The sequence below is a fragment of the Pholcus phalangioides genome, unplaced genomic scaffold (assembly GCF_987345545.1).
Source record: "Pholcus phalangioides strain wild (caught in Gottingen) unplaced genomic scaffold, Ppha-v1.0 ptg000042l_1, whole genome shotgun sequence".
Lineage (NCBI taxonomy): Eukaryota > Metazoa > Arthropoda > Arachnida > Araneae > Pholcidae > Pholcus > Pholcus phalangioides.
Window position 1 is genome coordinate 7,300,662 of NW_028301628.1, and position 27,565 is coordinate 7,328,226.

The following is a 27,565-nucleotide window of genomic DNA, read 5'->3' on the forward strand; positions in this document are numbered from 1 at the left end:
GAATAGAATGCTCTGTTTCATTCTTGAAAAGGTGTCTTCGCGTTCTCCTAAAGTGGTCCTTCCCCCCTTTTTAGGGGCTCAGTTCATCCTGGACCGCACTATGTCGTGAGGTTTTGAGCACTATACCTATAGAGAGACATATGACTCTGTCGAGAGAATGCCGAGATGAGTCACGTGCGCTCTTGCTGGTACTCAGTTCGTGAGCTTTAAAGATAGTCTAGATTTTCTGGATATGTTGCCATTGGAATAGTGCAAGTGTGGGGGTGGATATAGTAGAAGTGTTTAAAACTATCTAAGGAATGGATAGGATGGACCATGATTTACTAATACACCGTCAATCGAAATTCTATTGCTAAATGTTTTTCTTATTTTCAATGTCTCTCATTCCTGACAACTTGAACTTAAAGGAAGAAAACTTCGAGTGGAGGGAAATTTTTTAACACTAAAATACGGAAAAAGTTCTGGCACTAAAAGAAACCCTCGACTCAAATATTCGACTTATCGCGAATTGACTGTATTTGACATTCATATTTTTATATGTATCATTTTCAGGCCAACTTATTGGACATTTTGTCTGTTGCGACTTTTGTATTTGCATAAATAAACACGATAGTTCATAGCATTGATACTTACCAATTCAAGTTCGAATTCCATCAGTGAAATCCCAAAAAAAAAACAAAGAAAAAAAACATTCCTGATTGCCATTGTATGAAAATAAAATCACGTGAAATAAACGATCACTTCCCGTATAAAAACACCCAGAGAATCATTAATACATTTGGAAGAAGGAGAAAATAAGAGGGGGAAAAAAATACTTGGAATCGTAACTAATTGAAGGAAAGCGGAAAATGAGTAAGAAAAAATATCAAACAAAAAATTAAAACGTTCCGCTAAAGGTTCCGTTTTTTTTCTCCCGAACTTATATTTTCTTACGCCCAAGCCGTCTCTTCATTATATGGTTTAAGGGTTCCGAAATTTCAAGGTCTAGTTCCTTTTTCTCGTCGTATTTGCCGTCCATTGCTCAAGCGAATCAAGATTCGTAGAAAACAAAAGCCGAAATCAAAAGGGATAAGGTAAGAAATAAAATAAAAGAGGAAGGAAGCTCCACAAGAGATGTGGTAACACACAAATAGTAGCTGTACATTTTCTACAGTATAACCACCGTGTAAGAAAGAAAGAAAATGGCTCTTTTATCTCTGTCTCTGCTGACTTACTTTTATATAATGTTGATTGCTATCGCGGGTTCTTTTCCTATATAGAGATCACGTGTCCTATAACCACCTTGGCTGTAGTTGCTCCTTGGTCGAACCAAGGTTCGAACTTCCTTCGTTTTCTTTTTTGGCGGGTTTTTTCGGGTTTTTTTTTTTTTTTAACCGTTTCCCGTTTTAGTGACTTCCGTCCGATGATTATGATCATGATTTTCTTACAGGTATTTCCCGCGCGCGGGAATTCGTCATTTATAATATGTATATCCATCGATATATCGAGGAAGTATGTTAACAGGAAGAGGAAGATCATGTGCGCACTATAAATATCACGTCCTGGAATAATCGATGATCGTCATTTCATATTGATGATTTTTGTTGTTGAGGTAAAACCCCTCTTAACCGACACCCCCTCAGATGACCCCTCTTTTACGGCTAAATAATATTTCCCCTAGTATAATGAAAGTATGCATTCTAAACCCCTGAGTAACGGTCACCCTTCTCTTACAGAGGGATTTTTTTTGTCCCGCTGATGTCCGCAAAAGAGAGGTTTTACTGTATTTATTATTGATTTTTTTTCGATAAATATTTAAAGAATCGTAGATGTAACATTCAGAAAAAAAAGTGTGTTATTCTTTTTTTTAATCGCAAAAACGCACACTTACACATTACACCAGAAAAATGCGAGAAGTTAAAAATACAAAAACATACACAAAAGGAAAAAATACAGGAAATGGAAAAAATACAGAAAATGGGAAAATACAAAAACGGAAAGAATACAAAAAAGAGAAATATACAGAAAGAGAAAAAAAAAAAGAGGGAAAAATATAAAAAGAAAAGATAAGAAAAAAGGAAAAGTTACAAGAGGAATACAGAAGATTAAAAGACAAACCACTTACAGATAATACACATTACGCAAAATAAATAAATACCGACGGGCAAGGACAATAATTTAAAATGGACACCTGGTAACCCTACCTATTTAATTTCAATTGAATTACTGCTCTGAGAAACCAAGCAATTTGTGAAGGAAAATATAAATAAAGTAGTTGTATCAAACCATTAAAATCAATTAAAGTCTTAAATTAATTATTGTATTATTATCTTAATTAAAATTAAACTTTTTTAAGTTATTTAATAAAATACCTAAAAAAGAGCACGAATTCAAGAAATGACATTCAGTTGCTCCATCGATTTAAATTCAATCACTTTCTGAGAAACCAAGCAGTTTATGAAGAAAATATTTAAATTAGTTGCATCATCAGTTATTTAAAATTAACTAAGTTCTTTCACTAATTATTCTCTGATTACATTAAATTAAAATGAAAATTTTTACTTTCTTAAATTACAAAAAACTACATTTAATAGCAGAGGCGTCGGGGGTGTTTCGAGCCCGTGGGTGCACGTCTGCAGCTTCATGTAGGAAATTTTCATTTCCCAGAAGTAATTGTGGGGTCGCACCCACACCACCCGGTTCCACCTCCACTTTTTAATACTTAATTAAATTGATGAACTAAAAATATTGATACATTGAAACATTGATGAAATTGCAAACTAAGTTTGAGAAGTTTAGTAAAAAAAATTGTATCTTAATTTTATTCATCATTTATTTACGAAGAATAAATTATTATTATTATTATTTATTTATTTATTTATTACATCTGGTAATAACTTTTACGTAAAGCGAAATAAAATTCGTCAGATTGATTGATTTGCGCCATCTGTTGTCAAATATTAAAACTAAAGTTCGTCTCGATTACGACGATTTTTTTTAAAAGATGGGCCTTCCGTTTTATTTGTTAAACTTGTTGAATTTCTGAAAATATTTTATCTTTAGGTAGTTTATTTAAATAAAAAAAATTTATTTTTATTATTTTAAAGTTATTATTTGAATTTTCAGTGATTGAAACAATTTCAAGGGTGAAATAAACATGAATTATATATTTTAACATTATAATGCTAAAATTCCACGAGAACCCCTTTTCTTAATGTGATATTAACCCTTTCGAAGGTGGGTTATTTTTTTCGTTATACCGTTCTAACGAACTCCTAAAGATCGGAGAAATCAGTTCATTACAGGGAAATTTCGTTATAAAGGAACCCCAGGTTTTAGTGTTATTCCTATGTAAACTTATCTGGGGGATTAGAAAAGCGTTCGTTAAAACGAGATTTTTTTTTTTTTGCTATAACGGGATTCGACTGTATTTACTGTCAGATGCTTGTGAAAAGATTTTAAATTTTTGAAAGGATTTGGACAATTTTTTTTTTATGAATAGCTGGTGACATGCTCACTGGTCGAATTCAAGACCTCACTATCCATCATTTTTGTCTAGCGCAGTGAAGGGAAAACTTTCCATACCGCATTAGCCTGCATGCCGTAAAACTCGAAAGAAATCAGCTTTTTGAATGCTGGGGGTCTGGTCCATTGCCGGAAAAAACGAAGTTTTAAAAGTGTCACAATATGTATTTCAATGGATATTTAATATAAAGATGCAGTATTTAAGAATTTTCCAGAATCTGTGAGTCGAATTTCCAGACATGCTGACCAAACGGGTGAAATGCTATAATTCGAATTTTATGCAGAGAAGTGATGTGGACTGAACATCACTGAACACCTTGAAGACTGCCTGTACCTTATTGCAAATGAGGCAATGGGTTATACTTTTCAACTGTGAAAAAAAAAATATACGTATGTTGTTATAAAATATATGTATATATAACTTGTTAAATATATATTTTAACAAGTTTATTCATATTTATATGTGTTCCAATTTTGTTTGTTGTTTTTTTCTATATGCAAGAGCTTTTCAATCAATTTAAATTCTCGCAACAATGTCTCCCATATTCAAGAAAGGGATCTTCCTTTGAAATGATTTTTTTTTTAACATCGAAGTTGAAAATTTCTATACTATTATTTTTAAATCTGCGGCGGGCCACGTTGTAATGGGCCGTAGTTTTCCACATTGCTAGTCTAGTGCAAGGGTTCTTAACCTCTTGTGATCCGCGATTTTTTTTGTGCCAATGGGATAGACGAAGGTCAGGGATCTGCTTTGCCTATAAGATAAAGGTCACCGATCTCTTTACAGAATAACGTTCAATACATACAGGGTGTCCTCATAAATTCGTAAACAGTTTAAAAATTCATAAAAAATCGAAGGAATCGGGATTTTTTTTTTTTGGATGTGGTTTGAGAAAAAGTTATTCTCCCCATGGGGCATTTTTCTCTGGTACAAAAAAATTAGTTGAAAATTTTGGTTACGTTCTGAGCTAAAACAGCCTCACAATGAAATCCGAATGCAAGCGCCGTAACAGGAAAATTTTAAAATTTCCAGTGATTTGCTTTCGTGCAGTGCCCTCTATCGACATATATTTGGACAGAATTTTTTTTATGCACCAAAAAAAGAAAATCGCCTTTACTGAAATAACCTTTTCCCAAACCGCATTCAAATGTACAGATTCTTTCTTCTTTTATGAATTTTTAATTTGTCCGGCTCGTAGGTCCAAAATCAAATCCCCCCCCCCCCCCATGCCCACTGGTCTGATTCGACAATAAGAATCTTCAATATGGCATTAGGGAATCTTTCCAACTTGTTGTTACCGAGCACCGCGATAGCTCAATGAAGCTCTATTCGGTCCCAGAAAGAAAAAGAACCATCGAAACAACCAAGCACCATATTCAAGAAAAATTGGTATTATTGCTGATTTTTTAGTTTGAGAAAACATATGGGTGCTCTCTATTCCTTTGATGATGGGTATGGGAAATTTTTATGACATGAAAAAATAAAAGGTTCATTGAGAGTGGTTTTACCAGAGATTGGACACATCGGCAGAAAGTGAGATAGACTTCTTCATGTTTTGTTCCTATCGTAGGGAAGGTCTGCGTGTTCTCTGCTGAGAGACTTGCTCACATTCGCGCCTTGATGGTAATGAATGTCTGAACTGATTTTATATGCCCGTGGCTTCTCCCTCGCATCGTTCTGATATTTCCAACGTTGCATAACTTTCTGATGACTAGTTACAGCTTCAGGCATCTCTGAGTAGGTAAACTTTAATTGTGTACACCCTATATAGCAGTGTTTCTCAACCGCCGGGCCGTGAGTGGTTTATTGTTTCATTTTTACCCATTTATTTCCCCGATCGGGCCGGGCCTTCCAATCACGAAAAAGAACTCAAGCGGGCCGTAGGATTTCAAAGTTTGAGAAATATTGCTGTAGAGTATAAATTTTTTTGGAGTAAGTGCAGCCCTTCCGTGAAATCAGAAAAGATGCGATCCACACCGCTCAATGTGATTGCATCGGGGTTCGCGGTTTCTGATAAAACAATAACCGAATGATAAGTATAGCCAAGAAAAGTCCCGTTTGAAAATGCATTGACCATACGTCTCGTTTTGACGAAGAAGGACGGTAATTTGTGAAACGAGACAACTGGTTTTCTTTCCTACTTAATTGGTAACAAAATATTCAATCTGTGTTCCTTTTTTTATTCTAATCTAAAACGGGACTTTTTTCCCCATTCAGCATCCCTGCATTTTTGTTATTCAGCCATCTTAAGGCGTTAAAATGTAACTGTCTAATGTGTATTACGAATTACGATGTATATTTTTAATGTACAGCATACGTTTCATGAATCTCTTGAGAAAGTGTCTCGCAAAAAGAGATTTGAATCTCGTCAACTCAAAGAAACTGAAGGAAAGGGCTTTTCTTTCGTTATACATTTGCTTTTCACTATTGGAAGGTCATTGTAAAATCAGCACATGGATTACAGCGAACACCACGGACTCATTACTACATTAAAAACACAAATTTTTGTCAACAAATGGCAGGGGGGCGTGAGAACATCTTCTAGCCTCCTACAGTCTTGCAGTATGATTACGATAATATACAAGGAGGAAAAATAGGTTTGGTTTAACCTTAGCTTCAGAATGGAATGCGCAAAAAAATTTCCGACGGGGAAAAAAATTGGCAGCATTATCCCAATAACTAAAAACGATTTTTTACCCGTGTTGTATTGGTCTGTTCCGTTCTTCGTAAAACTGATAACAATAACTGAATCATTGCATAAACCATGATTCAAATAAGCGGCGTCAACTGTATTATGAAAAATCACTTGAGAAAAAAAAATTACTGCCTCGGCACGCCTGTGAACTGATGATCACTCCTGGTTAGGGTGGCCGTTATGTTCGGGTTTTTCGCAATTAAATTCAGTGTCACGAAAAAGTCTTTCAGGACGGCTATTTGTCCCGGTTTTACTTTGCGCAATCAAAGATCAAATGAAATATCACCATTTTCAAATACAATCCGTCGTGCTTAACGGATTAGACGGTTAGATAGCGGTTAAAACCATCCGCAACAAAAAGTTCTCGCACAAAGACAATGCTAATGTTAATGGAATGCTAACTTTTTTTCCGCTTAATCGAATATTACGATTCACGCGGCAACTGCAGGCCAGACCAGAATTGAAAGTTTCTATCGCTGCCCAGCGTTTGCAGGCTGTCTGGCGACTTACAGATCACCAGGGGTGGTATGTGAAGGAAAAAGTCAAGTTTGCGCATGTGTGTAAGGTGTGCGGTGTATGTATGTGTAGATAATGAAAGAGCCAGGAGAGTATTGTTTGCAAATCTTTGTGAAATGAATGCTCATCGAGGTAAAACACAACACAATCGAAGAACAAGGGGGAAATGTCATAAGAGAGGTAGCTGATATGCTACCTAGAAACCACCCAAACATTATAAAATTTTACATAATCGAGAGACACCAATCAGAGATGTTTAAATCAATAAAAAATTATTTCATGACAACATTTTTGTGTAAACGAGTTCACTGGAATACAGGTACTGTGTTGAACCGGCATCAGTCATATAACCATAATCAAGAACGTCAAAGAAAAAGTTATAATGAAGACATGACGCACCATCTCTGTATTGTAATCACATCAATATCACATGAATTTGATGCATTATTTGTTCATCCACAAAAAATAATAATAAAATAAAAAAACTAATAAGAAGAAACATGAAATCATAACAAAAATCCAGAACGCGGAAGAAAAAAAAACATTGCTGACATTGCAAAAATAAGGAAAATTCAACTGCAAGCTATGCACAATAAAGACAATACAAGAGCAAATTATGAATAAATGAGATAAATGCGATTAATAATCACAACTTCAAATCTATATTAATTATAACCCATGTCATAATGTTTTTATTTTAATAACAAATAATATTCAATAAATAATATTTTTATAAAACATTTGAAAAATTATGACTTGCCAGTCAAGACATAAATAACCTAGACTTAGGGGTTTCAAGCAAAACTGTGGGTCTTCATTTACGCACTTTTAATTGCAGGGCGGGCAAAAAGTCCGTAAAAACTTTAAAAATGAATAGAGACCGGAAAAAAAAACCGAAATTAAAAATGGTTTTGCAGGGTTAGCATCTAGCACTAGGTCACGGGAATTTTTTCGACAGGAAAAAAATAACAAAAAAGAAGCCGATAGATGACGCTGGTGCGAGCGACTTCGGTGGAGATATGCAAATGACACGGTTGTAAGAACTTGCACTCCTAATCCACAATCAGTTCACCATTGTAGATCGTGTATGTTAACAAAGATGCTCAGTGGGAAGGATAAAGCTTTGTTGGTGAGGTTGTTTTACGTGAACCAAGAATCAGCGTCCATTGACTTGCGTAAATTGCGAGTTCAGAAAAATGTGAAGACTGGAAAAGGGCCTTTAACAGCGACAGGCCTCTTACAGCTTTAGCGGTTTAGCGGTTGAGGAAATTGGAAAGCTGGAGGATCGTGTAAGAGCGGGATGTTTAACGTGAAATGTATGCGTGAAGGAGATGCCCTTTCTACCGTCACGTGTATGAAGATGAAGTAACTAGTCCTCTGCTACTCCGGTCAAGGCATTCCTGATACAGACGTTCGGGGAAGAAAAAATCATTAGCAGGCGTTTCAGGTTCCCATGGCCTCCTCGGTCTCCAGATTTCACACCGGCAGACTTCTGGTTATGGGGATATTTGAAATCCCGGGTGTATCGATCCAGTCCAACCAATCTGTCGGAACTGAAAGATGCGATCCGCCGAGAGGTGTCATGTATACATCCGGACCTGCTGCACTCTGCCGTTGCTGGATTTGCGACTCGCCTGGAATGTGTTATACCCTGTGGTGGTGGTCATGTGGAACACATACTGCTGTAATAAACGATTTGGAGGCGTTCTTGTTCGTTATATGCGTATCTTTTCTTTGGCTTGTGTGCGTTATCGCCATCTATCGGGTTTTTTTAATTATTTTTCCCTGTCAAAAAAATTTCCGTGGTTAGAGATGCTAACCCTGCAAACCGTTTTTTATTTCGGTTATTTTTCCAGTTTTTATTAATTTTTAAAGTTTTTACTGATTTTTTTGCCCACCCTGTATCTTAATTTGCTTTTGTTCTCTGTAGAGCCAATAGAGGACGCTAACACTTTCAATGTAAGTAAAAAGTTGCACAGATGTGCCATCATAGCTTCATGAAATATCTTGAAATTGGAAAAATGATCTCACCAAGAAATGATTTCTGTTTGTGCAACTAACTGAAAGTTTTGAATGCAATAAAGATTCTTCCCCCGTTTACGATGTACAACCCTGCAATCCCGTATATACGGGATATCCGACATTTACAGCCACCCTATCCTGATATTTTAGTTATTTTGGCACCTTTGTGTAGAAGCAATATGATAATATTTTCGTAACACAATGTAAGTTTGCAGTTTTAGGCGTAATATTCCCAAAATAAAAAGTTTCTATAAAATGTCCCGATTGTGTTCCGGTTTTTGTTAATGGATTCCGTGTTTTCTCTCGGTTTTAATTTCTACCCTATTCCGATATTTGTCCCGGTCTCTCACGTATCTCATGTGATCGCCCTACTCCTGGTAAATAAGACAGTCATTCACTAAGAAAGTTTGACGAATATTTCCCAATAGAGAGAAGTAACTTTCCCAAAGAAAATCGAAAAATTTCGCAAAAAAAAAAAGTTTTAAAATCAGAAATTTCGCATTTATTTGCAAAAAAAAATCGAATCAGAAATTTCGCATTTTTATACTTTCTCCTAATTTAATATATTTTTTCAAATGCATTTTTAAAGCATCCTTTTCCAAACTTCCAAAAAGTTGCATATACAGTCGAGTACACTTGTAACATAACCCGGATAACATAAACCACGGATATAACATACGGTTGTGTAATCCTTAAAATTTGGCCCATTCACATCTATACATTTTTGCCTCTGCTATAACATACCCTCCTTGTGTCTATAAAAAAAACCAAAGGAATGGTCTACTAAACCAAAAAAGTAATCCAGATATAACATACTGCAAAAAAACCTAGAAAAATAGTCAAAAACAGACTTTTTGTACAACATTTATTGTATGCGTATGATATTTTGACGTTTCCTCACAAAAAGACCTAATGTTTTTCAATCACTTTTTCATTGCCGGAATAATTTTCCCTTTCAAGCACACTCACAAGTACCGAGCGAAATTACTCCTTTCGCACTTCAAAAAGTAAATTACGTTAGATTTTGTGAAAAGTAGTAAAAAAATCAAATTGTAGCATTTATTCGTCGAAATTGGCAAAAATTTCGCATTTATCGCATTCATTTCGTAAATTTCGCATTTATCGCGGTTGTTTCGAAATACGAAATTTACGTAACAGTGCCGTCTTAACGCATGGGCCCACCCGGGAACGGCCCGGGGTCCTCAAGAGAAGAGGGGCCTGACAAAAATGAGATCCGGTTGAAATTTTCTGGGATTTACCAGGTAGGGCCTCCGCAAAACCACTTGGCCCTGGGGCACATGATACCCTTAAGACGGCCCTGCCAACATATAGTACAACTAATGCGAAAGAATATATGCTGAGAGTTAATTTCCAAATCTTTCAATAGAATCCATCAGAATTTTGAAATTTAATGGCCCCAACGGTCCGGATCCGATACGTGATCGCAATAAGTACTAACAAAGGATCAGAACAAAGAGAACCGTTACCGTGGTATTAACGGTATTAGATAATAAAAAGAAACGAAATGTAACCGTAACTGAGAACTTTGAGCCGGTAAAAACAGTAATAATAATAACCGAATCGGAAAGTGCTTTCTCAATTTATAAGAAGAAAGGGGGGGCAGGTGTTTTAAGTGTTTTTGTGTGTCTTTTTCTTTCCGTTTTTTTTGTCGGAGCACCAGTGGGATTTACTTGGACAGGTGGTCCGAAGAAATCAAAGCACTCAAACACGCTAACAGCTTATATTATATCATACACTGCTTACATACTATATTCTTAGCGTTGGCGGTTGCTGTGGTGCCTGTTTCTCTCTCTTTCTGCGGCTGTGTTTTTGGATGGACCCCACCTTTTACTTAAAACTGGGTTCGAATACAAGGTATATAGAAACAGCTGCCCTTGTGTAACGGTCGGATCCTGGCTACGTACGTACTGTGTGTGTGTGTGCCACGTGCCACGACGCGCTTCGAGGCGCGTGTCCACGACGGGTTCTATCAGAAAAGAAAAGATTGTTATCTTAACGGAAATTCTGTAATACATTGTTATCCGTGATTCGGAAGATAACAATGATTATTTTCTAAGGTCACTTAGGAATAGCTTGAAGACCCCTCATTATCTCATAAGTACCATATCCGAAATCAGGGTCGGATCTAGAGGAGTGGGGGGAGGGGGGAGACTGACCATGGTGGCAAACTTTGAGGGGTAGCAGATATTAGGAAAGAACAAAAATACCGTTAGAAAATCATTGAATTGTGCAGCGGGCGGGGGGGGGGGGGCAAAATCATAGTTGCCCCCCCCCCCAAAAAAAAGTCCTATTCGCGACCCTGTCCGAAATGCATTTCAGAGGCTGAATTTGGGTTCTGTCGTAAGTGGTAACATTGAATTGTTGCTTGGCTGAATCGTGATTTGCATCTATGACTTACTTGTGAAAGCGGTATTGAAACGAGGAAGTATTATTCAATTTACGTAATGTTAGACCTGCCATCATGCTTCACATAATAGCACACATGTCCTGCTACGATTCCCCCCCCCCCCCAACATTGCTTACATGCCCGAATCAATATCCTGTATGTCAGCTTTGGACAAAATTTCGTGCCCGTTCAAGATTATTATTCGGATATCATATCTCTCTCTCGGATAGATTTGTCCAGCCCCTGCCTTCAGTATTAATTTAAACAGTTATAGGAAGCTGACAATTCAAGCTAAGAAATTCGTCAACTGTGATGTTCTTAATAACTATGTTTTTCGAAGTAACAATGTTTTCTTTAAGAGATTATGTTTTTCACATGTACTGAGAAAGTGAATTTTCTGGCTGTTATGCCGAAACGAATATTTGGAAATGAAAGTGATTTGTCTCCTCCGGGAATCGAACCCGCGTTCCCTTGCATACCGGGTAAGGGCGCTAACTTATACACACAAATTCAATTTCTCAATGTTTGCTTTGGTTAGTTTACTGATTCGCAATCGCTTCTTTAACAACAGATCCATCAGCAATAACACTAACGACCAAAGAGTGAGGGATTAGGTCAGTGAGCGACCAGAAGTGACCCAGGGAATGTACGAGTAATGGCCTAGAATGGGAGTTGTGGCCTAGATATCGAGGAACCAGGTTAGTGAGCGATTAAAACTTTGTAAAATCATTTGAAAGACCAACATAGTGACCTAGAGAACGAGGAACCAAAACAGCGAGGGATCAAAACAGAACATGACCTAGAACGTGCGTGAGCATGAAAAGTGACCATGAGAGTGACTTAGAGGCAGAGGTGTATTTACAGGGATGGAAGCAAAGAAGGTTACGATGCAGGGCCGCAAATTTGTGTCGACAAAATTAGACTTGATTGAGAGCAAAGCAGGAACATTTGTGGAGCCCACAGAAACCCACGGGAAAACCATAAACACGCTCCTGACTCTAGTCCCCATATCTATCCATCCGAAAATCCCCGTTCACCAAACCCCGTTGTGACCTATCTTTCAACCACGGTTCTATCCAATTCAAACAAGTGGGGTCCCCAATCTCATGTAAACCCCTTCGAAAGTTTACCATGTTGGACACGATCGAATGCCTTTTGGAAATCAAGATAAACAACATCGACTTTTTTGTCATTTCCCAAAGCTTAATCACGTGATCACGTAGAAGCAAAGGAGGTTGGTTACACATCACTTGCCCTTCCTGAACCCATGCTGGATTTCCGACAATACATTATTCTCTATCCACTTCAGCCTCTTTTGAGGTAACGGAAGTAAGTTGCTTTGCATCAGTCTGGGGTTGTGAGCGGTTCTATCTATCTATCTATTTATCCACTTCACCAATCGCCTTTTGATAATAATTTCCAAATTTTTCGAGAGGGTGCCGCCAATCTCACTGTACGATACTTTGACACGATTTCTCTACTACCCTTTTTAACTACTTGTCTGATGTGTTTTTGAATTTTTTTCTGCCCAAAAAAATGTCAGTCGTGAAAACCGTTTTATAAATGTATGTCAAATGCTGTACTGTATTATTTATACACTGCTAGTGCAGTGTCATCTACCGACGTAAAATATATCTGTGCTTGCAAATGACTCCCATCGAAGTCAGTTGTCTATGCGTTCAGTAGAACGCTTCACCTGAAAAATTTTGTAATTTGTGGAATGTCTCAAATATATATAAAAACATTTCTAGAATTTCTGAAACATTTTCGTTATTTACATTTTTATGAAGTTATTTTACATCAATATCAAGTTGACATCACGAATCATATATAAATTTAACAATATGATTATAAATGTTGAATGACTTTTGGTCCGCAGATTGGCAATGTCAGGAACAAGGCCACCCAAGCCCTAGGCATGTTCTCTAAAATGGCATTTCCTCAAGCTCGTCTGCTCAAAGAGTAAAGTCATACTGCATAAATCTATACTTCGACCAGTTATGACATATGCAGCCCCGGTTTGGGCCTACGCAAGTCAAAGCAACATGCAAAATCTACAATCTCAGCAAAACAAGATCCTAAGGTCTCTTGTGAGGGTACCTTTTAATTTATACGTGGAGCTGTCATCAGGAAAGACCTGGGTATACCCCTTACACTGGACTTCATCAAGGAGCTATCTACAACCCGGTAAGACAAACTAGAGAACTCCGAATATGTCCATCTCAATGAGATAGTGGATTACGACCCATTACAGAGAACAATATACCATAGGCCAAAAAGGGTATTGCACTCTGACTGGACACTCTACTGATAAAAAAATTATGTTTTCTATTATTATTTTGTTATAAATGTTTTCGAGAAAAAAAGAATTTTAAAAAGAATTGAATTAGAAAAAAGAGGAGATAGATTTGAAAATATTCATATTGTATGAATTTCTATTTTTATTGTTCTGTATAAGTCATCCTATTATATCCAACTTTATCTACTTTACCACTGGTATATTGTACTCATTCTTGTATGTGTTATCTATATGTCTTATATGTATTGTATGTGTTATATGGTTTTTGCCTACCAAACGATTTTCTCTTAAATATTTAAATTTTCCCCCTTATTTTGATCTTTTAAAGCGCATACTACATTTGTACTTTGGACATGACGCTGAACTCGACTTTTGTTTACTCTTACACAAACACACACTAATGCTCTACACATGCATATACAAACTTGTCTTTCTCCTTCACAACGCCTCAGAAAGGCTATTTGTAAGTCGTCAGACAGCCTCATTGAGCTGGGAAACAACGAAATAAATTAAGTTCTGTTCTGTTACAAATGTTGAGCTGAAGTAAATGTTCAATTGTCAAGTGGGTGACAACATTGCTGGTCCAACATTCACTAGACGAAACAGCGGAGAGTATCATCGTTTCTCTCTATATGTAGCCACCTGGGGGGGGGGCTAACGTCGTAAGAGCTATTAGCTGAGCTGTCTGTCCATCCGCAGTCCCGTTCAGCAATCGTACATATGCTTTAAGGAATGAAGATGTCTGTCAGTAGTTCAATGGTTAGAACAATCGCCTGGACAGTGCGAGATTGGTGGCTCGATTCCCCACAAGGGAATGCGAATTTTCTTTCCGAATTACATCTCGATCTCTGCCTGGTTATCCTGGCTTTCGTACTTCGTATGTCACGTTTCAAGGGGCCATACAGTTACCAAAACACGTAAATATTAGCTTTTTATACAGTCCCCGTATGCCCCAAAACCCAATCCCAAAGTTGTTGCCCTGCCCTCCTGACGACAACAAAAAACAAAAAAAAAACCAATTCCATGCTTCCAGAATCGCTTTTACGCAGCGAATCCTTCAACAATGCATAACAATGGTTTCTTCTAACAAATTGGTCCATATCTCAACGTTATTTTCAACAATGACTTTTCTAATAATCTATTTCTGACTAATGATCCTTCAGTCATGTGTTACAGAATCTCCTGAAACTATTTCAGGTGCTCCACAAGATGATTTAAAACCATATAGATTGATTTAAAGAAATGCAATCTATTTCTGGAATATCTCGAAATTCCAAGTTCATGAGCTGATTCAGGAAGTCATCGATAACAAAAGTCAACGTAATCAAATTAACCCATGGGAAGTGAGCAGAACAGTAAGGATAGAGCGAATTAATTGAAATAGGCCCTTCCCCTTTTTTTCGCTCTTTCCCAGATATTCTTCTTTCGTATAAGAACGTGACCTTTCTCCTTTGTTTTGAGGACCACGAGAGGCAATGCTATGATGATGGCCCGAGGGCCTATCCCACCCATGCTGGAAAAGAAAGACACATTATACAGAAGCCGCAGGTGAGAAATCGCATTCAACCGGCGTTTCTTTCTACCTCCTCCTCCCCATTTCACACAGTATCTTTGGCTTTCATCAAGGCACCTATTAAATCCTCGAACTTGATCCAGGAAACCGTTGGACGACACAACAACTAATTTTCCTCTGGTTTTTTTCCACGGCTTCTTCCCATACACGTCGACTTTTTCTGATATATAATGTACCCACCACAGGAAACGGATATGGATGGCTATTAAGTAAGTGAGAATCATTAGAATGGGGACATTGAGATTGACTGACTAATTAAAAACGGGAATTTCATTTTTATATAGACTTTTCATGCAGTTTAATTAGTTTTATCTATGTGTGATGCATATTATATACTGGTTTGGAGATGGCTTAGAACTCGAATATGTAGGTTAAGTTCAAATACCACCACATAAATTTTGATTAGAATCAATGTTATTACAAGATGCGTCTCGGGTTATATCTACTGCTCAATACTGTATACCGATCTCAATTTGACGGCTTGGAGTTTATGATGACGCTAATATAGGTGGATAAAGGAAAAAAAAAGAAATATTTCATATTCAGAACAGTCTTGAAGAGAGCTTTTGTGACTTCTACACGAATTGTACATCTGTAAAACTCTGTTACATTGCATGTCGTCATGAGCGGCGATACGGGGGAGGACGTGCCCTTCCCTCCCAGCATCAAAGGTGAAGTCGACTGATCTAATGCATATATGTATAGATGAATTGGCATCATCATCTTCGTGTCCCCTCCCAGCAATAATGACCGTGTCACCCCCCCCCCCAGACTTCCAAGTCTATCTCCGCCTATGGATGTCGTATGATGATAATGATCAAGAATCTAGGCCTGTCTTTTGCTTTAGGAAAAGGACATTTGCCCAGGTTGCCTATAGCAGTGGTTCTGGCGTTTTCCAATTTTTGAAGACAAGGCAGCGGTAGAGGGAGTTCGAAAGATTGAATACGTAAGCAATACGTGGGAAATAAAAGCACTAGTCGCAAGCTAACTGAATCGAAACACAAGTGATACCTCGTCCAACAAAGATTTTTTTTTCGTGATTTTTCTGCCTTGGCTAATGGACGGACATTTTCGCTGATATGAATGCACACGCTGACATAAAATAGCCGCGTCGTGAGCTGAACTTTCTCAGAATTACTGTCTCTACAACCCGATTAACTCGTGTCCAGCTCGGAATCTTTTTGTCCAGATGTTCCTATACCCTCTTCACTTTCTGAAAATATTTGAACAATTTCATGTAAAATAAAAGATTCAGCATCTAACACAATGCATTCACAAAAAAAGAAGCTCATGTTTTCAGCGTACACGTACTTTCAATGCAAGACTTTTTCAAGTAAGGCAGTCTGGACATTTTAGGAGATAATCTTTCCCATCTGCATGTAACAGACACAGAAATGAATTTGCCAAATCACTAATGGACAAGGGCACTTTACAAACTCGATTGAGTTGTGTCAACACGTAGATTAAAGCTGTTGTTGGTTGTATACATTAGTGTAAAATAAAAAGATCTTCCGTATCTCTCATCCTCGTGTAGATTCTCATTTATCCAATTTTGAAGCTGTTTTTTAGCCTTCAATTAGTTTTCCCTTTTTTATAGCGTTACTTTTATTTAATAAAAAAACACGTATATTTAAATTTTGGGCAACAGTTTGAATGAATCAAAAAAGTTCCTAAATTTTCCATAAAAAGTTCCAATCTAAAGTTCCCATTTTCCATAAAAAGTTGCAATCTAAAGTTTCAATTTTACATAAAATGTTCCAATCTAAAGTTCAAATTTTTCATATAAAGTTCCAATCAAAAGTTCAAATTTTCCATATAAAGTTCCAATCTAAAGTTCCAATTTTCCATAAAAACGTATGAGAAATCACGTTTCGGCTAGCGAAGATTTCTGCAAGCGAACCTGATTTCGGAACGAATCATCTTCGTTAGCCGAGGTATCGCTGTGCAATCAAAGCCACGTAAATCCTGGCTTCAATAGCATAATTGGAAACCACAGGGATCTCTCAGTGCATGGGGCTCACTCCCGCACTGCCTTTGCAAAACTTTTCGGAGCAAGAGGGCCCTCTGATAACTTCCCATAGAAATAAACATCAATTATGCCAAGTCTTCTAGGGAAAGGACCATGATACTTCTAAGATGACCCTGATCATATTGGTTATTTAAAAACATTTAACACTTCAAAAATTTCTTCCGGAAAAAAAAAGGGTGAGACTTTTTTAAAGAAAACTTTTTTTATGCTAAATTAATGCAAATGAGTTCTTCCTCCGACAATATAAGAAAGATTCAATCGTAGTAATTGTTATTGGCACATACACAGACAGACTCGACAATACACACAACACAGCATTCATTTTTAATGGAGGCGTTCTTCAAGTAAAAAAAAAAAAAGAGACAATCCGCGTCCTTCAAAAACAATGCATAGTTTTCTCTTCCATCTTATTTTTTTTATTACTTTTGTGTAAAAATTTCATGATCTGGAAAATTTACCTTCACGTCTTTTTCTCTTCCTTTTATTATTATCATTATTATTATTATTTCACGCTTTTTTTTATTTATTTATTTAATTCGAACCAAGGCCAGACGTATTTAAGTAGAGATGACACGAAATTATTACCTGCCGGAACTTGTTGCTTTGGTCAAGGTTTTTCCCCGAACCTCGTGCTTTACCTGAATAAAATGGAAACTGAAGCGGAATATAAAGATCATTTTCTTATATATGGTACAGTGAATTCGTTCTGTGCCCTCTTATCTGTGATCCTATGAGAAAAAGAAAAACTCACAGAAATCTGGAAATTTTCTATTGAGTCAGGCGCCTGATGGTACCGATCGCATCTGATATAATGAAGTGTTTGTTATAATATCATGTATTGTCTCTTATTGTCTAACCTCCCACTTGTTAGAACCTGATGAGTCGCATCAACGTAGTCATTAGCGGGTTTTCCACTTATAAGTCATCATAAATAACGCATTAAGTGTGAATTTGTTTGAGGGTTCGTCTACAAATTCAAGTTTTTATTTGTTGGAATCGGTTGACCATGTTTTTGTGGCGTTTGTTTCAGTAAATGTAATTTTATCTTAAGGTATTAATTTTATAATTCGTATAAATAGTTTTATAAATGTGGTGTCGTAGGGAATTTTTTCTCCAGGTTTTTGCGAATAAGTGGAATAGCTTGCCTAAGGGGGTAGTGATTTCTAACACAATTGACACATTTGAAAAGAAGTACGGTAGACATAGTGAAATTGACATATATATTGAGAAACATATCCACACCTAGACACGACAATCGTGATTTTTTATCGGTAGTTGATTACACAGACTGTCCTTTAATTACTAATGCGGCCTTAATCCCATAAACCGACTGTCATAAAGGCATGATTCTGATTTAAAAAGTGTTCAACAGTTGTTCAAAAATTACCATGTACCAGTTTTAAGAGTGAAAGTGCGTCACAAAATAAAAAAGAAAAATTGTTATACGGTCCCCTTGTCTTCTAACTTACGATTATACAGTTGTTGCCCTTTCTTTTCTGAGTCCAACAAAACGGATCCTATGCTTTTAACTACAATATTCACAGAGATAATCGAATTCAAAAATCGGAGACAAGTTGGGAAAAGAGCGTTGTCCGTTAGTTTTTGCTGTTACTTTGAATTCAAAAATATGTCCGAGAATATTGCACTTAGAAACATGGATTTTTTTTTTCAGTTGGCCTCAGAAGGTACAGAGCAACAACTTTTCTTCTGAAAGTTAGAAGATAGAGGGACCGTATACAAATTTAGATTTTTTTTTCTTATTTTGTGACGCGCTGTATTTTCACTTTCAAAACTGGTACAGAGTAGATTTTGAGCGTATTTTGAGCATTTTTTAAACTGAAACCATACCTTTCTGACAAACGGTTGATGAGACAAAGGCCTCATTAGCACTTACAGGTCGGTCACCCTGTATATTTTTTTAATTTTTAGGTTTTTTTTTCGCTAATAATTGCTCTTATACTGGGTTGCTGTATTTTTGTTATATTGCGCATCCATACTTTTTATGAGATTTTTTTTTTTTGAGCTACCTCGTTGGTGATTTTGTTCAGATGGGCAATTGTTCAGTGATAGTAGAACTCTAAAAAGTATTATCGGGGAGAGAATACAAAAATTATTTTTTTTATGACCCAAATCGAAAAATTTTCAATTAGCAAAATTTGCGCATTTCTTTCTAAAATTATTAAAATTATACAAAAATTAAGACTTGAATCCTAGGGGTTCACAACAATTTGCTACCTTCATTATTGCTTCTGGAAGAACTCCTAGCGATATTTCAAAGAGCCAGTGGTTATTTCGCACCCCAGTGAAGAATCACCGTTTCAGACGAATTTTTTGGTTCTCGAATAGGTTGCGGATAATATGCATATGAAGCGATTAAGATGTGATATTTTTTTGGCAGCATCAATAATTACTTTGGTTCAATACAAAGCCGTAGTGAAATATTTTTAACATTCTCACGTGTAAAACGATTTGCGTCGTCACATATAAAGTTTAATTAACGTGTCCGAGTTCCTTAAATTGAACCAATTAAAGAAAAAGTTGTTATCAATGTGGTCGCGTGGGCACCGCTATATTTAGGCATGTGCAACATGTGCAGCTCTACAGGTCAATAAATTTTCTGTGAGAGACCCTGACCAGGACTTGGGATACTTAAATAATCAAACCAAGAAGCTCCAATCCATAATTTAAAAAATTCTGAATGTATTATAACATTCAGAATTTTTTAAATTATGGATTGGAGCGAATATTATTTTCAAAGGGTACTTAGTATGAGAGAATTCCAGGTGAAAAAGCTCAAAATCCTTCTTCTGTTGCGATATGCGTATCCATTTCGTTCTTTGTTATAAGCTTACATGAAAATTTACTCAAGGCTGCGCGTCATAATATGTTTCTATAGAACTCGCACCACACGCAGTATACATAAATGTTGTAAGTGTAAATTACTGTAAATTACAATCATAATACGCCCGTGGCACCTCAGTTTTTTTTATTATTATCAGCATCGTATAATTAATAAGTCTAGGAGCTATATTACTCCTTTCACTGGCAATCTTCTTTGCTTTTTCCAATGAATACCGGCAGACCAGACGCTATAAAGAACATCACGCGTACGTGAAGGGGTCCCCGATGAACCTTGACAAAAAGACAGGTGCATTTTTCCGGTTACTGCGAAACGACTTTTCCACCCGAGCGTCTTCTAGCGGGAAGTATCGGTACTTGGCAGCGTCCCGTTTCCAACGATATGTGAAAGACACATGCGTGTCTTCGCAATGTACTTTTCGGACTGGAAAAGTAGATCGGAAGTGGAAATGACGGGGCGCGATCACCTGCGAGGTCGAAATAACAACCGCAACCGACAGCGATATCCAACCCAGTGTTGTTGGGTTATGTGGGTCGTGCACGGGGTTAATTAGCTGGTAATCAGGAAGCTCTTCTTCTCATTCTCCTTGTGTCAATTTCAAGCATGGCATCGCGTGATGATCTATTCTGTAATATCTTCACCCAAAAAAAAGAACGAGGTTCCCGTTTCTTCTAGAAATTTCGTGACTAGATTTCGTTGGTGGTGGATTTATTTCATTTTTTTCTGCTTTGTCACACTCGAACATGGAGCAGATGCGCCGTGATTTGACAAAGTTTCCTCGCGTGACCTTTTTTTTCCTATTTTCTTTACCTTCATATCTTATATAAGAATATGTTGCTTCTTTTCTTTAACTGAAATTTCTTTTCTTTCCTCTTTCTATAACATAAGTGAGAAGAATACTTTTGTGTGTAGACAAATATAATTACTTGACGAACGTCCCCGTTATCATTCCTATTCATCATGATGCAACGTTGTGATTGAACAAAATCGGTATTAATTGATCAGTGATTGAGTGGTGAGAACTTTCTGTGGAGCCTTCTGTATAAGAGGAATAGGAAGCTTGCATATTCCTTGGGAAATGAGAGAGGCTTTCGTAGTTTAAAAGAAATCATGAGAATTATTATCAAAAAATGAGTAAAACAGCTTGCGTACCCCCTTTCAGTATTATGCTTTAACATAGTGATGCGCAAACTACGGCACGATTGAAGGTTCTAGCAGATTTCAAAATAATAGTAAAATATTTTCACTTTCAGTGTTTTAAAGAAGTCGATATGATGAGGGGTGTTCTTTTTTTTTGCATATGGAAAATAGTTGTAAGAAATAGAATAGAAATTTATTTAAAAATTTTTGCATATGCAAAAAATGGGAACACATGCAATAAATGTGCATAAAGTCATAAAAAAATACAATAATTTATTTTTTCACAAGTGTAAAGGACAAACCATTGTGTCTCATTTGCAATGAAACAGCGGCAGTCTCCAACCGAATATATCCGGCCCGCCAAAATTTTGATTTCTTTTTGTTTTTTGTCCCTCTCCTTAGAAAGTTTTCCCCATCACTTTTTTAACAAACGATTTGTGCTTTGTTTTATTACATAACTCATATTTTTCACAATCGCTGATTGTTTTCCACGAATTCTTCCATGGTCTACCATGCACTCCTGGGTGTGGGTACGTGTACCACAGGTTGGGAACTTTGAAAAACTGCATTTTGAGGATCGAAATTAAATGGTTTGTTGTACATATTTTAATTACTTAGAGAAAGATGTACTCTCTACTTGGTAATACATGATATACAGAAAAATTGGCTAATTTTGTAGGGATACTGATTTTTGGATGAATTTCATCTCTGCCCCTACCGGGACTCGAACCCGGGTCCCTCGAATGCATGTATGTCACCATCTGGTGGGCAGATGGCATTTACGAACCATAGCTGATTGCTGTCACCGACCATGCACGCTACCATTCAGCATATGCTGAATATATAGCTTAGTCGGTAAAGCACTCGACCAGCGTTCGAGGCCCGGTAGGGCCAGAGATGAAATTTTTCCAAAAATCAGTATCTCTACAAAATTTGCCAGTTTTTCTGTATATCTTGTACATATTTTAATTGTCTGATATTTAAGGGATAACAAATAATATTTACGTAAACATTTCAAAAACAAAATTCAACGGTCGAAAATCTTGACTATGGTTGCTCGCGTATCACGTGTTTTCTAAAAAATAACGGATACGGACCAACGGATAAAACCAACAACGTCTCAAAAACACTGTTGAAGACATTTGTAAAATATACCAACCACTTTTTGAGACGTTCATATCACACCACAAACTCTTCTATAGACATCTGTTCAACAGACATTTATGACACATCAAGCTGATCTAGACGTCTATGTGACATATCAAGGTAATCTATGCACCTATACGACGCTTAAATCTAATGCAGATCTGTACGACACATCAAGTTAACACTACACTGACGGAGGCAATAATTTTGTTCGCAAACGTACATTGATATTCGAGTACATCCAAACGGTTTAACTCAATTCTCTTAAATTCTTATGATTTCTCTCATCTTCTTAAGGGTCTTGAGTTTCCTAAATATTAATGATCTAGATTTCTTTGTTTAGCAGTAAAATGAAGTTCTATCTAGAACGACCGTAGCGTTCATTTTCACCGCTATAACTGTTCTATCATGGTGTTTGATTTCCACCAGTAACTGTTTGGTATCATTCTAAGCTACATTTGCGAAGAAGCCTGTCGCGTCATACGTTACTCGATTCATTTAGTGTTTCTATGAATCGTTGCGTTTTTATCGCATTGCATTCGGGATACGATTTCGCATGATGAAAGTAATCTTCATTTTTCCCGATTTTACCCATGGCCCGGTCATCAAGATGATTGTTATCATTCTTCTTGTTTCATCACACTATAAATCCTATGCAGAGCACTGAGGCCCCTCCAAATATCATTACCTAGGTGCTTTGCAAGTTGCTGTGCCGTCATATGGGCTTCGTGCTGAACTCTCGTGCTGAGGATCCAGGTTCGAACTCCGGTGACGACACAGTGGTGATCAGTTGAAGTTGATTTTCTGCGGTTTTCCAGCTTCGAGGCGCGAATGCGCGAGCCGGTCTCCCATTTGAAAAAGTCTCTCCGCAGAGAGCAGGCAGACTTACTACACGATACTGGCATAACATGAAAATTCAAGCATTTCCATCTTTACTTCAGGAAATCGAAGACCGATGGCAGAATACAGAATGACCGATGACAGCACAAACACGAAACAAGCGCAACTAGACAACATAAATACGTTAAGCATATGCATACACTCAGCACACACGCACATTCCTGGATGTGCCGATTCGTTAGAAATCTCATAGAGGAATGTGTTCGAGGTGAATGTACGGTTTAGACGGGGCTCTGCTGGATGATATTTGGGGAGCCATTATTCTACCGGATACCATGCTATCGACTGAGCAAAAACATATTTCTACATGTGGTAGGCAGAGAAACGTGTCTTGAGTATGATGATGCACACAAAATTGAAATCGTGGGCAAAATAAATTTCTGCTTGAAATCAAGAAATTTTACTCTACAAATGAGTATCGTCGATGTTTTCGACAAAATGTGCACATTCAGCGCACAATATGATCTGCATCGAAAAGCTCTCTTACATTTATGTAGTTTACATTGTTCAGGATTTGGTGGCTGTTAACGGTTTTTTTTATTGCGGACATGCGATCTCTTCGCACATTTCTCCACGAATTAAAACAAAGCTCAAGAAATCATGGCCAAACCTCTTTTTTTGAAGGAATAAAACTCAGTATTCGTGTTTGCCGTACAAGCCTTTTGTCGAGAATTCAAAAACATTGGTATATGAAAATGGACTCATAACAAAAATATGACAGAGAAAATCAATATAAGAGCAGTTTTAAAAAGTTTCGGCAAAGAAAAATATTTTATACTGAATTTTTCCTATTTCGCCCAAAATTACCGCTACCCTCGCTATAGGTCGTTTGGAATTCTCGTCGTTCTTGCATCAATCATCTATATGACGCATCAAATTAATCTATATAGACATCTGCACGCCAGCTCATTTTATACAAGTGAGATGTTTTTGAGACGTATGTGTCTTTACCTTTTTTGCTGTTTAGACAATGCCAATTACGGTTAATATAGCTAATAGTGTGTGGCCAACCGAATATCTGAATAATTTCATTGACTCTCCTAAATATATATATATATATATATATGCCATATCAGTCACTACTAAGCATGTATACGATACATTATATAGTTACATACACTATTATTACTATTCTAGACACTTATACGGGATGTCCTGTAAGTACTAATGCGGCCATTATCTCATCAACCATCCGTCGTAGACGTATAATTCCAATTTAAAAAATGCTCAAAAGCTCAAAAATTACTCTTTATCAGTTTTGAGAATGAAAATACAGTGAGTGTGACAAAATGAAAGATCTACATTTTTATATGCCCCCCCCCTGACTTCTAACTTTCAATTAGAAAGTTGTTGCCCCGGCTTTTTCCTGAGGCCAACAGAATAAATTGCATGTTTTTAAGTGCAATATTCACTATGATATTTTTGAATTCGAAATCGGAGAAAAGTTATGAAAGAATAGCAAAAACTAACAGACAACGTTCCTTTCCCTATATTTTATGCTGTCCTTTCCCAATTTTCTCCAATTTTTCAATTCGCATATCTCTGCAAATATTGCACTTAGAAACATTTGATTTCTTTTGTTGTACTCAGAAAAGACAGGGGCAACAACTTTCTAATTGAAAGTTAGAGGACAAGGAGTCCGTATAAAAATTTACCTTTTTATTTTATGATACACTGTATTCTGATTCTTTAAACTGGTACATGGTAATGTTTGAATGCCTTTGGATCATCTTTTAAATCGAAATTATGCCTCTATGACGGACGATTGACAAGATAAAGGCCGCATAACACTTACAGGACACTCTGTATGTTACATAATTTTCTTAGAAGCGGGTGCTTTTTGAGAAACAGCGGGATAGCCATTCGTGCAAAGATGTCGACGATTTTTCTTAATCGATATAATAACGTACAGTCACCGGAATAATCGAAATAGTTTCAATTTATCTGCTTGAAACCAATAAATCAAATTTCTGATTTAAAAAAATACGGAAATTTCAGAAATTCTTATTTGAAAAATATACCAAAAATTCTGCAGTAAAAATTTCCAATTTCTTACCTTGTCCAGAGCATGGATCTGTGCATCATTAGTGTCCATGAGCATCTTATTCTTTCCAGAGATTATCTGTTTCTCTCTGCGACCTTCCCTAAAAATAAGAAGATTATCAATAATATTTCCATCTAGCACGGTCCAATGACTTTTAAAATAAATATTGATAAATATTACGCAAAAAAAGTCATTATTTGATGATTTTCGAAGACAGAGAATGTTTACGCAAATATCGCATACGGAAAATCGATTATAATATTTTTTTAATATTTTGTTGAACGACATATTGAAGACATTTAACGGCACACATTTCCTGGTAGAAAAATCAATCATTGTTTTAAAGCGTCTATTTTTATACGTTCAATAAGTTATCAGATCAATTTCGTAAAAATATCAATTATTAAGAAAAAGACATTTTTCTTCATAATTATAAACGTGAATGCTTTCGAGGATCCAAAATAGCGAATATTTATGTCGCTTTGGAATGAGTTTGCATTTATGATAACAGGTTTGATTTTGTCCTTTCTTCTGTTTTCGATTTCAAGGAATTTTTTAATCAGTTGTGGAGAAGAAATCTTTTTTTTTTCTCCCAAATTGAACCACTTTGAGTGTTTTTATTGTTATTTTTGGATAATTCGTTCAGTTTTAGTGTTTCATAATTTTTTCCAGCATATCATTCATTCTACTTATTTAATATTTCATTCCAGTTTTAAATTTCATTGTTCATTATTTTGAATACTTAATCATTTTTAATATTTTTTCAACTTCAATGTGCTAATTTCACTTTCAATATTTTATCAATTTGAATTTGCCAATTTCACTTTCAATATTTTATCAATTTGAATTTGCCAATTTCACTTTCAACATTTTATTAATTTGAATTTGCCAATTTCACTATCAATATTTTATTATTTATTTATATTTTTTAAATAATCTTAAATTTATCTTAATCTTAAATTTCTATTTTTAAAATATCTTTCAATATTTTTTTAATGATCAATTGGCTGATTTCACTTTGAAAATTTATCAACTTCAAATTTGCTAATTTCACTTTCAATATTTTATTAACTTCGATTTGCTAAAATTTCACTTTCAAAATTTCTTAACTTCAAATTTCTAATTTCACTTTCAGTATTTCCATAATTTCAATGATTTATTCCAGGATTGAAGGATTTTTACTTCGTTAATCCTATGATTTATTCCTTTGATTCAAATGATTTTGTTTCATTATCAAATATTCAATGTTTTCGAATTTATATATTCCAAAATTCATCATTCCCAATACTTGACTTTTTATAATATTTTATAAAAAGTAAATATTTTCTGTTTTTTATAAATTTTTATTGTTTTTTTTTCAAGTATAGAGACTAATTTTTCAATATATTCATAAATGTTTTTATTATTTTCATAATTTTTATTATTTTCATAAATTATTTTATTATTTTCATAAATTATTTTATTATTTTCATAAATTATTTTATTATTTTCATAAATTATTTTATTATTTTCATAAATTATTTTATTATTTTCATAAACGTTTTCAATATTTTCATCAACTTTTTTAATATTTGCACAATTTTTTGTAATTATTTTCATAAAACTAAGAATGTTTACAATATTTTTCTTATTTAAATATTTCTATATTATCTCGACATTTCCATCATTTCCATATTTTTATCGTCTTCATGCTTCATATTTTGATTATTTTCAATATTTCCATTATTCTCGATATTTTCATGGTTCTCAATATTTCTATATATTCAATTTATTTTCGTACATGTTCGAAGAATTTGCAGAGCAATATAAAACTGATGTAATTATAAATACAATTAAAAGCATTGAAAAATATAATACAAATTTTATACAAAAATTGCCACGTTTTCAAGACAAATAAATTCAATTGGTCGAATGGATTGGTCTTGAAAACGTGGCAATTTTTGTATAAATTAAAACCAGGCAAAGTTTCTCATTTTTGTGATAATACAAATTTATACATGTACAGTCGAACCACGGAGAAAAGGACACAATCCTTGCTTAGATTTCTAATTTTGCATTTTTGAGAATTGGAATTCGAAAATTTTTCCCCCGGAAATTTCGCCACGACATTTCACTAGTTTTGACTGTAGTAGTGGCCGTATGTGTGACCAAATAAGTGACCATCGTGTGCGTGACTGTGAGTGCTCCCGGACCAAGTGATGTTATCGAAGCCTTACCTGGAAAATTTCAACCACTTATTTTTGTGAGGCCCGGGTGTGTGTGGGTCCATGCGCTAAGACAATACTGCATACAGTCACTTGCTTAGTCACTTACAAACTCTATTCGTCACTCACACGGTCAGAGCAGGCGAAATTTCCGTAAACATTGAAAACTGTCATATTTTGTATATTTCATGACCTGAGTAATTTCCGATCATTGCTTAGATTTCT

At 35.9% G+C, this 27,565-nt stretch overlaps 1 protein-coding gene across 1 annotated transcript in view; it reads right to left on the reverse strand.

Moving 5' to 3' along the window:
- Positions 1 to 27,565, reverse strand: part of LOC149064394 (uncharacterized) — a 94,272-nt gene that overhangs the window by 53,621 nt on the left and 13,086 nt on the right. Inside the window, exon 2 of the mRNA XM_089254845.1 lies at positions 25,149 to 25,236. Coding sequence (XP_089110971.1) covers positions 25,149 to 25,193 — 45 coding nt within the window. The 5' untranslated portion in view covers positions 25,194 to 25,236. The remainder of the gene's footprint in view (positions 1 to 25,148; positions 25,237 to 27,565) is intronic.